This window comes from Bos javanicus, chromosome 6, assembly GCF_032452875.1.
Source record: "Bos javanicus breed banteng chromosome 6, ARS-OSU_banteng_1.0, whole genome shotgun sequence".
Classification (NCBI taxonomy): domain Eukaryota; kingdom Metazoa; phylum Chordata; class Mammalia; order Artiodactyla; family Bovidae; genus Bos; species Bos javanicus.
The window spans coordinates 105,123,398-105,137,811 of NC_083873.1; the positions used below are offsets into that span (position 1 = coordinate 105,123,398).

The 14,414-nt window shown below is 45.8% G+C and overlaps 1 protein-coding gene across 5 annotated transcripts in view; it reads right to left on the reverse strand.

Annotated features, from left to right (window-relative positions):
* Nucleotides 1-14,403, reverse strand: part of ZBTB49 (zinc finger and BTB domain containing 49) — a 32,942-nt gene extending 18,539 nt beyond the window's left edge. The window contains exons 1-4 of one of the 5 annotated variants that reach the window (XM_061420801.1): nt 14,262-14,403; nt 9,248-9,418; nt 4,836-5,938; nt 1,406-1,452 (exon numbers count right to left, since the gene is read on the reverse strand). In XM_061420801.1, coding sequence (XP_061276785.1) covers nt 1,406-1,452; nt 4,836-5,938; nt 9,248-9,399 — 1,302 coding nt within the window. In that variant the 5' untranslated portion in view covers nt 9,400-9,418; nt 14,262-14,403. Of the gene's footprint in view, nt 1-1,405; nt 1,453-4,835; nt 5,939-8,833; nt 9,138-9,247; nt 9,419-14,261 lie in introns of those variants that run through there. The other 4 variants (XM_061420805.1, XM_061420802.1, XM_061420803.1 and 1 more) reach the window with 4 other exon arrangements.
* Nucleotides 14,404-14,414: the final 11 nt, after the last annotated feature.

A 14,414-nucleotide genomic window follows, 5' to 3' on the forward strand; every position in this document is an offset into this window, starting at 1 on the left:
ACTGTCTTATAAACTCATTTACTCCTCACACACCACAGGGGTCAGTGGTCCCCCACCCCTGCTTCACAGATAAGGAAGCCAAAGTGCCAAACATGGAGCTTGTCCAAGGTCAAAGCAGAAAACCAGAGGCTGGATCCAAATCCACACTGTCTGGCTCTAGAGGCCAAGTTCTGACCTCCAGGGGAGGCTGGCTGGAAGCAGCACCGGCCTCAGCTAGAGTGCATGGCAGGTAGACCAGCAATCCCTCCACTCAGCTCAGCAGAAGCTTGGTGGGGTGCACAGTCCCTGACTGGACTGATAAGGCCACGGAACACACTGGGGCATGGTGAGTTGTGGCTCACAGCCAGCAGGAAGAGTGAAAAGCAGCCAGACGGCAGGTCTGGGTATGTGGGAGACTGAAGAAGGGGACGTGTCAGCGCTGGGGCCACTCCTGCGGTTCCCGTGCTCCACGGGGTGAGGGGGTCCAGCTCCTCCACCAAGGCCCAGCCCCAGGGTCCTTCCCCAGTCAAGGAGCATCTGTACATGCTCTTACTCCATGATTACCATGCGAGTGTAGAAACGGTTGTGAACTGTTTCCTCTGGGCACTGGGCCTTGCGAGCAGCTTCTGGGAACAGCAACCTTCTGTCACAGAAGGATAAGCAGGTTCCCACAGCCATTCTACTGCGTTCAGAATTTCCTCCGAAACCTTCGCTCTCTCTGTCTGGCGCCCAGGTCAGTACAGAGCCTACAGGAGGACACAACACATACTGGCCAAGTGAGAGGACGTGTGCAAAGGCAGGGAATGCCAAGTGTGTGGTCTCTTCTCCAACACCCTAACACCTACAACCCCAATAAGAGTAAGAAGGCATCTGTCTTGGGTCCAGCCTGGCATAAACTGCAGCCCCCATGTGTGTGTTCAGTTGTTCAGACTCTTTGCGACCCCACGGAGTGTATCTCGCCAGGCTCCTCTGTCCACGAGATTCTCCAGGCAAGAATACTGGGTTGCCATTTCCTTCTCCAGGGGAATCTTACCCACCCAAGGATCAAACCCTTGTCTCCCATACTGCAGGCGGATTCTTTACCACTGAGCCTCCTAGGAATCCCGCAGCCCTCAAGTGGTGCTCAATATGGTTTATATCATGCACAGGAAGAGAAGAAATATATTCGGATTAGACCCATCGTTAATGAGGGAAAAGGTATTGTGAGAGTTCACAGTTATGTTTATAAAGAATGGTACCCCCCACAATGAGCTAGAAATTTTTTTTCTTGAAAATTATTTTCTCCTGATTTAGTCTGAAGTCTTTTAAGTTACAGATATCATCAGAGTCTTCTCTCACAAGTTCCAAAATTATGTCTCATCTGTAATAAAAATAAACACTGGTTTTCAGGTTTTTGATTATTAACAATAAATAAAAGTATTCCCACCTGAGAGAAGTGTTTCCCACAAATGTTACATTCAAAAGGTTTCTCACCTAAAACAAAAGAAAACAACAGCGGGTAAAATCATTAGTAATACCTGCACGACAGTTTTCCACTTACAATGTTTAAACTGCCTTCTGTGTCCCACCATTCAAAACAGCATAACATACTTCATCATCAGGGTACGAACATGGGGAGCCTCTGTCCTCACCATCTCTCTCACCCTCAGATACAGGCAGAGATGATAAAAGTGAGATCTATATCTGCGTGTGTGTGTGTGCTCAGTCACGTCTGACTCTCTGACCCCATGGACTGTACCCCGCCAGGCTCCTCTGTCCATGGGATTTTCCAGCAAGAATACTGAAGGGGTTGCCATTTCCTCCTCCAGGGGATCTTCCTGATCAAACCCGAGTCTCCTGCATTGGTAGGCGGATTCTTTACCACTGAGCCACCTGGGAAGTCCCAATCTATATTTACTTCTCTCTTTAAAAAAAAAAAAAAAAAGGTTCTTCAAATTTAAACCCGTATTGAAATCAAACATATTTATCTGCACTCAAAAGTATACTGGGGCTTTGGACACAGATTTCCCCTTCAGTCGAAAATCAAATGTGAGTTTTCTTGCTGAACAGCACAAACCCATCTTTTAGCCTGGTTCCTGCACTGACCACAGGTGAGTCCTAACAGAACCAGGGGGACTCCTGAGCAGGACCTCCTGAGCATGTGCTGGGAAAAAGCCCCTCCCCACTGCCTTTTAGCCTTGGTTGAAACGTGCCAACAGGGGAAAAGAAGATTCCACCATGGGACGTGTTCCCTTGCTGACTGCTTGGCCCCTCTGATTTCAGCAACTTTGAATGATCACATTTTGGGACAGAACAGATGTAGAGAATGGAACTCTACTACAAAGAAACCACAACGGTTCTGAAGACAGTCTCCAGAAAATGGTCTGTTTAAAGACATACTTCAGGTACTGCCTTTAACCTATAGAACCCTAATAAACAAACAGACCCCATGAAGGCCAAGAACCTTTCACTTTCCCCATTCCCCTCAAATCAAGTGCTTTCATTAAGATCCCTTCTAAAAAATAATGTTTCCCCTCCTATTGTGTTGCTGGAGTTGGCTAGCTTTCTGGACTTCTGCTAAAGGACTTTTGATCTTATCCTCAAACTGTTTAATGGCTTCCCCAAGGACGAGTGGGGAGCTCCTGACCACAAGTACTGGTGACCCTTGAAGCGCAAGGTTTTAACTGTGCAAGTCCACACACACATGGGTTTTTTACAATAGTAAGTATTACAGTAGTACATCATGGAGGTTGGCTGAATCTGCAGATGTGCAGGGACGGGTACATGGAGGACCAACTATAAGTTATACCAGGACCTGACTGCTCAGATGGTCAGCATCCCTAAGCCTCGCGTTGTTCAAGGCTAACTGTAATTATAATCACATGGATACGGCATTTTGAACTACATTTATGTCTGAAGATAAGGGAGATAACAGATAATGTTACATTAAAGCCCCCACTATGAGTACGAGAGTCTGAAAAAAGAGGTTACTAGTTCCTAAGAGTCTCAGGTGACCAGGGTTAATAACCCTTCACCAGTGGTTCTCACACTTTTTGCTCTCAGGACCCCTTCACACTCTTAACAGTTGAGGACCCTAAAAAGAGCTTTTCCTTACGTGGGCCATATCTGACGGTACAGTCTGTATTAGAAATCAAAACGGAATGATTATTTAAAGGAACGGCTAGACATTTTTCATTGGCCAGCAGGTGAAGCCCTCATCCCACATCCTGCAGCCTTGAGCCGACTCCACCGTACACTTGCTCTGAAGGAGGAAACGGCACCCTGCTCCAGTCTTCTTGCCTGGAAAATTCCAGGGGCAGAGGAGCCTGGAGAGAGACAGTCCGTGGGGCCACAAGGAGTCGGACACGACTGAGGGACTGAGCACTGTACACTTGTTGGGGGAGCAGGAGGGAAGGAGGAGCATCCTACATGAGGATACAAATAGTTCTGGCCTCATTGACCCCTGAAAGGCTTCCCCAAACCATGCTTTGAGAACTGCTGCCCTTCTCGATCTGTTTATGTCCCAGGAAGCAACTGTGCCACAGAACTGTCTGACGGCTATTATCCAAAGACGTTCTTGCAGAATAAAAATAATTCTTGTTTCCTTTAAAGCTAAAACAAGTAAGTTTCTCAAATAAAAATTATACTGATCTTTAGGCTCCAGAAAATTACAGAATGATCTAAATTAAGCTTTTTCAGGGCAAAATTTAGTCAATGGACTGTCTTTGTATGGGATAATTTCGAGCAACAAGTAAAAATAACGATAGTGTTTTATATTCAAATACAACAAAATTTATAGAAGGCTTTCATAAATATTAATTCAGTCTCAACAATGCAATAAGGAAGTGAACACCTAAGCAAATGGGGAATCAGGAGTGATAACAGGACATTACACCAATAGTCACAATCACACAAGCACCTTGAAAGCAGTTACTTTAGAAGCCTCCAGAACATACTCCTTCTCATACCTCGAAGATAACTGCCAATAAAGTGTGTACTAGGGTCATTAGGCTTAAGTACAAGAAAGAAAGTAATATACACGTATTATATTACATACTGTATAAATATTGTTTAGCACTTTTTCAAAAGCTTTGGAAAAAATAAATATTTTGGAATGGGGAAGAGGTATAAGCTAAGGTAACAGAACTCTGAAAATTCAGTGTTCAAATGGAAGAATTTTTCACTTGAAAATACCAAATGGTTAAAGCTGATCCTGTTTCAAAAGTTTACCTCCTGCCTCCCAAATCACAATTTTTAAAATCTGACATTCAAAGAGGGAGGGGACGTGTACACCTATGGCTAAGTCATGTTGATGTATGGCAGAAATGAAACCAATATTGTAAAGCAATTCTCCTTCAATTAAAAATAAATAAATTTTAAAAAACACATTAAAAACAAACAAAAAAATTGGACATTCAAATTACTTTTCAAAGCTTTCAGAATTACTCAAACTAAACTACTTTGGTCTGAATTAACCAACATCATGCTTAAAAAAAAAAAAAAATCTAATTCTAAAGAAAGAACTAAATATTGCTTATCTGTTTTAGAATTAATTTGAAAATCTGAGTGAATCAAAAGAATCTGCCATACTTTGAGATGGAAATCTTCTCAAAGAAAACCACAATTAAAAGATGAAAAGTGCACCATGTTTTTAAAATGGCTCTATGAAAGCTTTTACTAACTTAAGATTATTCTTTAAAAGACATCACCAAAAACACGAGGCAGAAGATAGCGAACACTCTTTGATTTTGGGGGTAAATATCAATGACATCATCAAGCAATAGCAAAACTTCTTACAAAAACGGAAGCAGGCAGTGGTGTCTGATCGTCTGGTATTATTTCCTTTCCTTCTGCCTGCAGGGACCAAATCAGTGTACCTGTATGAGACCGTCTGTGTAGCTCCAAATTGCTGGGGTGTTTAAAAGGTTTCCCGCACAATTCGCACGCGTACTGTCTCTGGGACTGCGGCAACTGGGTCTGGTCTTCCAGGGCCGCGGGGTCTTCGGGCCTCTCTGTCTCACTCACGCCATTAAAGTTCTCAGAACTGCTGAGTTCCTCGCTTTCCTTTTCTTCGGCGCTGGGGCTGTTCACTTTCTCCACACCGTGTTCCCGGGCAGCTTCTAGCCTCGTGGTTAAACTGTCATCGGGTTTTGGTTCAGAGGTTTGTTCTGCAGATTTCTGTGACTTTAGCAAGTTGAGCTTCTTAAGGTGAATGGCCTTCTTGAGCCTCATCTGCCGGGTAGGCTGTTGGCCGGCGTGGTCGGACGCGGGGTCTGGGGCATTTTCACCCAAAGGCTGGGCCAGGAAGTTGGAAGGCAGGTGCTGGGAGGACTCCAGGACACATTCGGTGTGGCCGACCGCATAGGGCCGGTGATCCTCGGCGTGAAGGTCTGCGGAGGCGCTGAAGGTGAAAGGCTGCTCGGTCACTCGCTCATGACTGGGACAGCTGGCATGTTTATAGTACTGCTTACTGTACAAGTTTCTGAGCTTATAGTAACAATTGGGCTGTTTGAAAGGCAGTTCTGTGCAGCTGCCATCGAACGGGTCGGGGGCTTGTTTGGAGGTTTCGGCTGTGGGCGGATGAAGGCCGACTGAGGGTGGGGCGTGCGAGAGTGACCCGTCCACGGCCCTACCCTGCTGGGCGCCCACAGAGCACTCCGGCAGCAAGTGAGGTGGGTAGTTTTCACTGAGGACACAGTTCGTGTCGGGAGTCAGGGTGCTCTGCAGGGAGAAAGTGCCGTGACAGGGCAGGCCTGGAGGCTGGTCAACGTTGGCTGACTTCAAAAAGGTGTGACACAGACTGAGGACGTTCTGAACCTGCAAACACTGGGCCGTGTCCAGCATGACTTGTATGTTGTCCTGGTTAAGATCCAGATGTGACGTGTACATGAAGTCCAGGATCTGCCCGATGCCACTCACATTCTTAATATCCAAATGAAAAACATCATTCTTCTGGCCTGAAGAGTTCTGAAAGAGGCTCCTGATAAAAGAAAGGATATCTGCTTACAGGGTTAACAAACCATACATTCTGATAGCTTTTTCTTTTAAGTAATATGCATGCTAATGTTCAAAATGACTATCCTTTGATAAATGCTAAGATTAAAAATTAAGTATGCTTTTGAGAATTCCACGGACAGAGGAGCCTGGTGGGCTACAGTCCATGGGGTCGCAGAGTCAGACATAACTGAGTGACTGACACTTTCACACTTCTATCTGCAATAGCTCGGACCTGGAAGCAGGGCTTCCCAGGTGGTGCTAGTAAAGAACCTGCCCATAATGCAGGAGACGCAGGTTTGATCCCTGGGTTGGGAAGATCCCCTGGAGGAGGAAATGGCAACCCACTCCAGTATTCTTGCCTAGAGAATCCCATGGACAGAGGAGACTGGCAGGCTACAGTCCATAGGGTCGCATGGAGTCAGACACAACTAAAGCAACTTAGCACAGCACAGGACATGGAAGCAACCTAGATGTCCACTGGCAGATGAATGGATAAAGAAGTGTGGTACACATACACGGTAGACTATTACTCAGCTATGAAAAGAAATGCATTTGAGTCCATTCTAATGAGGTGGGTGAACCTAGAGCCTATTATACAGAGTGAAGTCAGTCAAAAAGAGAAAGACAAATATCATGTATTAATCCATTATATGGAATCTAGAAAGATAGTATCAATGATGCTATGTGCAGGGCAGCAAAGGAGACGCAGACACAAAGAAGAGACTTTGGGACACAGTGGGAGAAGGAGAGGGCGGGACGATTTGGGAGAACAGCATTGAAACATATACACCCCCATATGTAAAAACAGATAGCCAGTGGGAGTTTGATGTGTGACGTAGGGAACTCAAAGTTGGTGCTCCGTGACAATCTAGAGGGATGAGGTGGGGAGGGAGGAGGGAGGTGGGGTTCAGGAGGGAGGGGACACATGTATGCCTATGGACGATTTATGCTGATGTATGGCAGAGGCCATCACATTACTGTGAAGTAACTATCCTCCAATTAAAATGAATAAATAGAAAAAAGCTAACAGTTGCTATGCGACGTGAATAAGTGCCAGATCTGCTACGCAACACAGCACCTGTAGTTAACAGCACTGTGCCGCACACTTAAACATGTGTTAGGCGTTCTTACCACAGTGAAAAATGTCAAGTCTGTCAATTCCGAGTCAAGATCTAGGTGTGTTTGTGATATTATTGATTCTCAATGTTTTTCAGTATTTTTCTAATCACTCAAAATAAAACATGTCCTTTTTAAAAGCAAAAAAAAAAAAATTAAATATGCTTCAATCCTTTAAGAAGTTTTTGCAAGCTATTCAATAAAGCAATTTGGATTAATTGAATTCATAAGCTGAATATCCAAACTTCCAAGGAAATCTCAACATAAGATTTAAAAATATACTCATTGTTCTTTTTTTTCCCAAAATGTAATTATACATATGCATTATTCATTGCATACAGATTACAGAAAACTAAAGAACACACTTTTCAATATTTCATGTTTAGTCTGAAAATTAACTACCTCAAACCATAAAACACATACAAAAATACTTTTGTATCTTAAGTGTCTTAAAAACATCTGAAAATGAAAATAGCTATAATAAACCAACTCTAGATACAGTTCAGATACAGACTCTTTTAAAAAAGGTTTTTAATTTGTTAATCATGGCCGAATACACAAAATGTCAAACAGCTGGCTATGTGGTTCATATGATAAATTCAGTGGCACTGTGTGCATTCGCATTGTTGTGTAACCACCACCACTACCCAGTTCCAGAACCTTTTCATCATCCCAAACAGCAACTCTATCCATTGAACAATAACCCCCATTATCCCCAGCCCCTCAGCCCCTGGCAACCACCCTTCTACTTTCCGTCTCGGTCAATCTGACTGATCTTGGTATTTGATGCTTCTCAGCAACCCAATGGTCCATAAACCAGCAGTGAGAGAGCCCTGTAAGTTAATGCAGGGAAAAGGCACCATAAGGCCCAGGCCCTTTGTTCTGGGCCTAAGTCAGGTTCACAGGTGAATGAATTTGTCTCCTGTAAAAATACTGAGTCAGGTAAGTTGTCCTGTAAGTTTGTTAAAGACATTTTATCAAATAAACTAGCCAATGTATCATAACATATAGACCTAACTGTCCTGGAAAGACAGAAGAAACAGGCAAAGCCCAAGCAGGGGACCATTTTGCACATGGGCAGAATGCTGCCTCAGGGAGTCAATCCACTAGAATATGACTTGCAGCACATATGACAGCTGAGACTTAATTTGATGATTCAGGATTATCAAGGAAAGAGTAAATACTGTTCCATGTATCATTTACTAGAGTAGTAAAACAGTATATATTTAAGGGGGAAAAGTTCTGAAAAAGTGCTTGTGTGTGTGTGTGTTAGTCGCTCAGTCGTGTCCGACTCTTGCAACCCCACAGACTGTAGCCTGCCAGGCTTCTCTGTCCATGGGATTCTCCAGACAAGAATACTGGAGTGGGTTGCCATTCCCTTCTCCAGAGGATCTTCTCGACCCAGAGATCGAACCCTGGTCTCCTGCATCGCAGGCAGATTCTTTACCTTTAGAGCTACAAGGCAGTCCTGAAAAAGTGCTTCAGGACAGACTATTCCAGTTAACCAGAAAATGTGTGTAGAATACTTAAATGAAATACTATTGCTTGATCTTATTGTTTATAAGTAAATTTTTCATTGAGGCAAAAACAATTATAGGGATAAGTAAATTGAGTTCAAATCTGTTTTCTTAGAATGGTAAAAATGTGAAAAAAAAGAAAATGTTTTAATTAAAAAAAAAAAGGCAAATAGGATGTTTTCCCCTCTCAGATTTCTTATTACAGAAATGTTCTTATCAGAAACTCTATTCCTCAATCTTTTTACCTGGAAAGGACAAGAAATGTATACAGAAGCCTGATATTAATTACAACTCAAAAATCAAAGACAAAGTGCCAAGTTACTTTCATGGCCCTAAATATATTTTAGTTAAAAAGACTCTTCTTCTCATGTGTGCTCAGTCGCTTCAGTTGTGTCCGACTCTTTGTGACCCCATAGACTGCAGCCCACCAGGCTCCTCTGTCCATGGGAGTCTCCAGGCAAGAATACTTGAGTGGGTTGCCATTTCCTCCTCCAGGGGATCTTCTGCTCAGGTTACTCTAAATACAAAAACGAAAAAGCCCACAATGTGCTACAAAAGATAAGGAGAATGAAATTGAGGAGAAAATAAAATTTAGACAAAAGAATTCCATTCCAGAAAAGCTTTCTCTCTGTACAATTAGAACAGTCTAAAGCACGTACCTAAAGTACTGGCTGAAAGCTGCTAGAACGTTCTTATGAGCTTTAAAGCAGACTCCTTTCACCACCAACATACAGTCGCAGAGCAGGCCTTGAATCCGCTGCTCGTGCAGCTGCTGGAGAAGGTGGCAGCTGTGGGCGGCAACTGGGTCCATGCTCCACCATCCAGGAGACCTAGGACAAAGGACGCTGATAAGCAGTGATCCTTGATGCTATGACCGGACACGAAAGGGCACCCAAACCGACTGACTGATCTGTGCTTCACTGTCATGACTTCCTGTGCAACACGAACGCAGAAAGGCGAGCATTATGTCAGATGGCACGGCGCGGTCCACAGTGCCGAATCCTCAAGGGTGCTGAATGTCCAAATGACTGAGTGACCGGTTACCTACCCTTGCCCCAATGGTTGCCTGAAAAGAAAAGCCATCTTGGTTTATTATTATTATTAGCTATCATTTACTGACTAATATAGACTGGGCACTGTGCTAGGAACATTCCAGCCATTAACTCAAATAATGCTAGAAGAACCCTTTGATCACCATTTTACAAGCAAGGAAATTAAGAAACGAGGAGTTAAAGTAACGTGGCCATGATAAGAAAACTGTTATATTCCAAAGCCAGGACTTAAATCCTGGTTCCTAAACCCTGAAGTCCATGCTCCTATGCCCATGAGAAAAGGGACAGGAGAAACACAACACAGAACTTTCCTCCAAAGACTTAAATGCTAAGATACAGCATTTAATATCCTGAATCTACATCAGACATTCTCTGGCTATACAGAAGTGACAAGGAAAGTTATGAAACATCCCACAATTTGACTATAAAAACTGTAACTATTTTTATGTTACTTAGCATAGTTCTCTAACTGCTTCATGATATCCATCCTGTACCTTCCCAAATAAGATTATAAAAAGCTCCAGAAAGAGAATTTGCATCTTACATTTCTTATGTGTCTTACAAATAACCGCCACAAATCATAATGTATCACATACCTCATAAGGATAATCATGGTATTTACCCAATGTTTCCTTTACGTCAGGCACTATTCTAAGCCCTCTACACATATTAACTCATTCAGTTCTCAGAATAGCTGTAAGAGAGATACCACATACCATTAGCCTCACTTTACAGACAGATGAGGACAATGAAGCACATGGCACATTAAAGATGGCCACAACATCCGTGACTCAAGGGGAGGTGGGATCTAGGTCTCCTCTCCTTGACTTGGGGCAGCCTCTATTTCAATCAACAGAACAGGTGAAAGGAAGGGTGTACAGCTGTGCTCTTTTCTGGGCCGAGGCCTTTGAGCCGACAGCTCCCACCTTCCATCTTCCGGACGATGGCTCCAGAAGGCCTGCGTTGCCAACAGGCCTGTAAGACGCCCAGCTGGAGCCAGTATATGGGGCAGGAGAAGGGCTCTGCTGAACCCAGACTTCCAGTCATCCCTTCCAAGGGACCAGACATGAGAGCAAAGTCACGCTGAAGGCTCCAGACCGGCCCCACTGCCAGCTGAACCCCATTCCCCACCCACACCACTGCAGGGCTGAAGAACCACCGGCAGAACCCTGCCTGAATTTCTGACTCACAAAACTGTGAGATAAAACAAAACAGTTTTTAAGTTACCAAGTTTTAGGGTAGTTTGTCACAAAGCAAATAGATAACCTGACCAGAGTTAGAGAGGACCGACGTGGCTAATAATAATAGGTTATCAATAAGGGCAGAGTTGGGATTTAAACCGGGGAAAGCCCAAAGCCCACACGCTTAACTACTACTCCAAGTTACATGCAATAGCTCAAAGGCCTTCCTTGGAATCCAGTCAGCACCCTCTTCAGTCTATTACCAACGCCTGACTGTCCAGGTGACCCCACAGATAAGCACCGAAGTAAAGCACAACACACATGAGGACGAACGTGTGCAACACAGGCTTTGTGCTATGATACAAGGAGCACGGTGTGCTGTCTTTGCGGCTCACTTTTTGACAAGTAACAAAAATCTACTGTCTTATCGATTAGCATATCTTTGGTATCCAGAAGAGTGCCTTGGACATAGTAGGTGCTCAATACATGGTTTTAAGATGGATGGAGACTCTGGTTCTCGGTGTTTTAATCTGTAAAAATAGAGGGTCCCCTATTGGGTTAGATAATCTCTAAGGTATCTTCCTGTTCTAAATGTACATTGAGAATGTGACGGTGGACTGAATGGCATCCAAAGGAAGGGAAATATGGGAAAGGAGAAAAAAGGAAACATAAGAAAAAGCTTAGATACATGCGAACGAAGAGGTGCTTCTACTGGGAATAAGAACCAGAACAGAATTTTATCCTGTAGCGACAGTTCCTAGAGCAAAGGCCCTTCGGTTCCATGAGGTGATCGATCAATTGGCCAAACACCACAGGAAAGAATTTGGGAAGTCTGTTCAGTGGGGCCACTGAAAGATTACTTCTCCAAGTGTCTGAGGTTCACACACACACTTGCCTTAGAGTGCCTCTCTTCCTCTCTGGCCATCATGCTTCCCAAGCGGCTTGGTCCCCAGCCCCCTAATCCAACCCTAATGACAAAAGCACTGGCCACGTGCACACAAGCCCAGACTCCGGTCTTAGCTCTACAATGACTCTATGATGCTATGGAGACCAATTGAGTTAAGCTGTTATGTGCCTAATACATGGCAAGATATTGTGGTGAGGATGGAAAGCTGATAAACTCAGGATGGAATGCTCCCTGCCCTCCACAGGCTGTGTCTCAGTTTGAGTCACTCAAACTTCACAGAGTGCGCACTATACACCAGGCACTGAGATGAGATGGTAAACAACTCAGATATAGTCATCCTATGCTTTCACGAAAAGTCAGTTCAGTGAAAGAAACACAAGTAGGGCTGTACTGGAGATATTAAATGGGGAAGGTACAAATTCATTTGGGGGACAAGGCTCAGAAGAAAACCTTCTGGAGGAAAGACATCTATGCTGAAACCTGAAGGTTAAGTCTGCCAGAGAAAGAGCAAAGAGAATTCACCCTGAGTTTTCAGGGAGAGCAAACAAACAAACAAAAACGTGCAGAAGAGCACAAACAAGGAAGAGACTCACACATGTGCTCTGCACACAAACCCACCTCGAGTATCCAGCGTTTAAACCTGGGCAACCTGTCACTTCTGTTGGAGAATGTTTCCCTCTCTGTCCATCCAACAAATTCTTTTGTGGGCTGAATTGTGTTTCCCTCCAAATCCATATGTTGAAGACTATATTTGGAGATTGGGCCTTAGGAGGTAATTAAGTTAAAATGGTAGTTAAGGTAGATCCTAATCCAATCTGATTGCTGTTCTTATAGAAAAAGAGGAAAGCTGGACATATACACCAGGGATGCTGTGCACAGAGGCAAGATCACCAGAAGGCATGGCCAGAAGGTGTGCGGCTGGGAGCCAAGAAGAGCAGCCTTGGGAGCAAACAAACCTGCTGACACCTTATCTTGGACTTCTAGCTCCCAGGACTGTGAGGAAAATATATGTCTGTTGTTCAGGCCCTCCAGGTTATGGCATTTTGCTACTGGAGCCCTTGCATACACCCTCTATTCCATTCCTGACACTGCTCACCTCCAGAGGGAAACCCTCCTTATAACCCCCACACCCGCACCCTAGTCCTAATTTAGCTTCTCACAGTTCTCTGTTCACACTGGGTTCAACCTTTATTTGCTCACCGAAGCCCCACGGTGACCACCTCTGCTATTTAAGGGACCTGTCTTAAGGGTTGAAGTGAAAGTTGCTCATTTGAGTCCGACTCTTTGCGTCCCCATGAACTATACAGTCCATGGAATTCTCTCCAGGCCAGAATACTGGAGTGGGCAGCCTATCCCTTCTCCAGCGCATCTTCCCGACCCAGGGATCGAACCCAGGTCTCCCGCATTGCAGGCGGATTCTTTACCAGCTAAGCCACCAGGAAGCCCAAGAATACTGGAATGGGTAGCCTCTCTCTTCTCCAGAGGATCTTCCCGACCCAGGAATCCAACGGGGTTCTCCTGCACCGCAGGTGGATTGTTTACCAACTGAACTTTGGAGCTGAAGTCGGGGCTCCCACATTTCAGGCAAACTCCTTAGCATTGCGGGATGACTCTTTACCATCTCAGCCACCAGGGAAGCCCCAAAGTGAAAATGAAAGTTGCTCAGTCGCGTCTGACTCTTCGCGACCCCATGTCCATGGAATTTCCCAGGCCAGAATACTGGAGTGGACAGCCTTGCCCTTCTCCAGGGGATCTTCCCAACCCAGGGATCGAACCCAGGTCTACCTCATTGCAGGCGGCTTCTTCACCAGCTGAGTCACCAGGGAAGCCCGAGAATACTGGAGTTGGGTAGCCTATCCCTTCAGCGGATCTTCCCGATCCCAGGAATTGAACCGGGGTCTCCTGCATTGCAGGCGGATTCTCGACCAATTGAGCTACCAGGGAAGCCCCTTAAGGGTTGAGAAGAGCAGATAAGCACTCTACTGAGTGCTTTGCAGGAAATCCTACAATAATCTTATCGAGTTAAGCACAGCAGTGTAACATGCGTTTACAGACGCGGATCCGAGGCATGGAGAGGTCGCACGGCCACGAGACTGGGCTGGGCTATAGGAGCTCTAGGGTCTTCAGTGCTAACTCTCTCTACTTTACACGGCGATGGAGGGAGCCGGAGAGGAGTGGGGACCCGCGGCTTCCCGCGGGCGGTGCCCCGGGCGGCCGGGAGGGGAAAGCGGGTGCGGCGTCCAGGCCGAAGGTGCTGCACACGCCGTGAAGGACGCGCTCAGGAGCCCGGCCTGGTCGTCGCGTCTCCTAGCCGAAGCACCTCACGGCCGCCGGCAGACACGCCCGACCCAGCAGCAGCTCTACGGCCCCTCCAGGCGCCAGAGGGATGCGCCGGGCGGCTGCCGGTCCCTGCCCTGCCCTACCCGGCCCGGCCCTTCGGGCGCCCAGCCCGGGGTTCCGGGCCGTTTCCATCGCCCTCAGACCCGCACGCTCTCGTGAGGCCGGCCTACCAGTCCGGCAACCCCCACCTTACCCTCAGAGACCGCTCCCTGCCCCGTCGCCTCTTCTTCACCTGCAGCCGCCACCGCCGCCCTCAGCGCTCCTGACCCGGCTCAGCCGGCAGCGGAACCATCGCGACAACACCGCCCCTCCCACAGCATTGGGTCGGCGGCACCCGCCCTCTGGC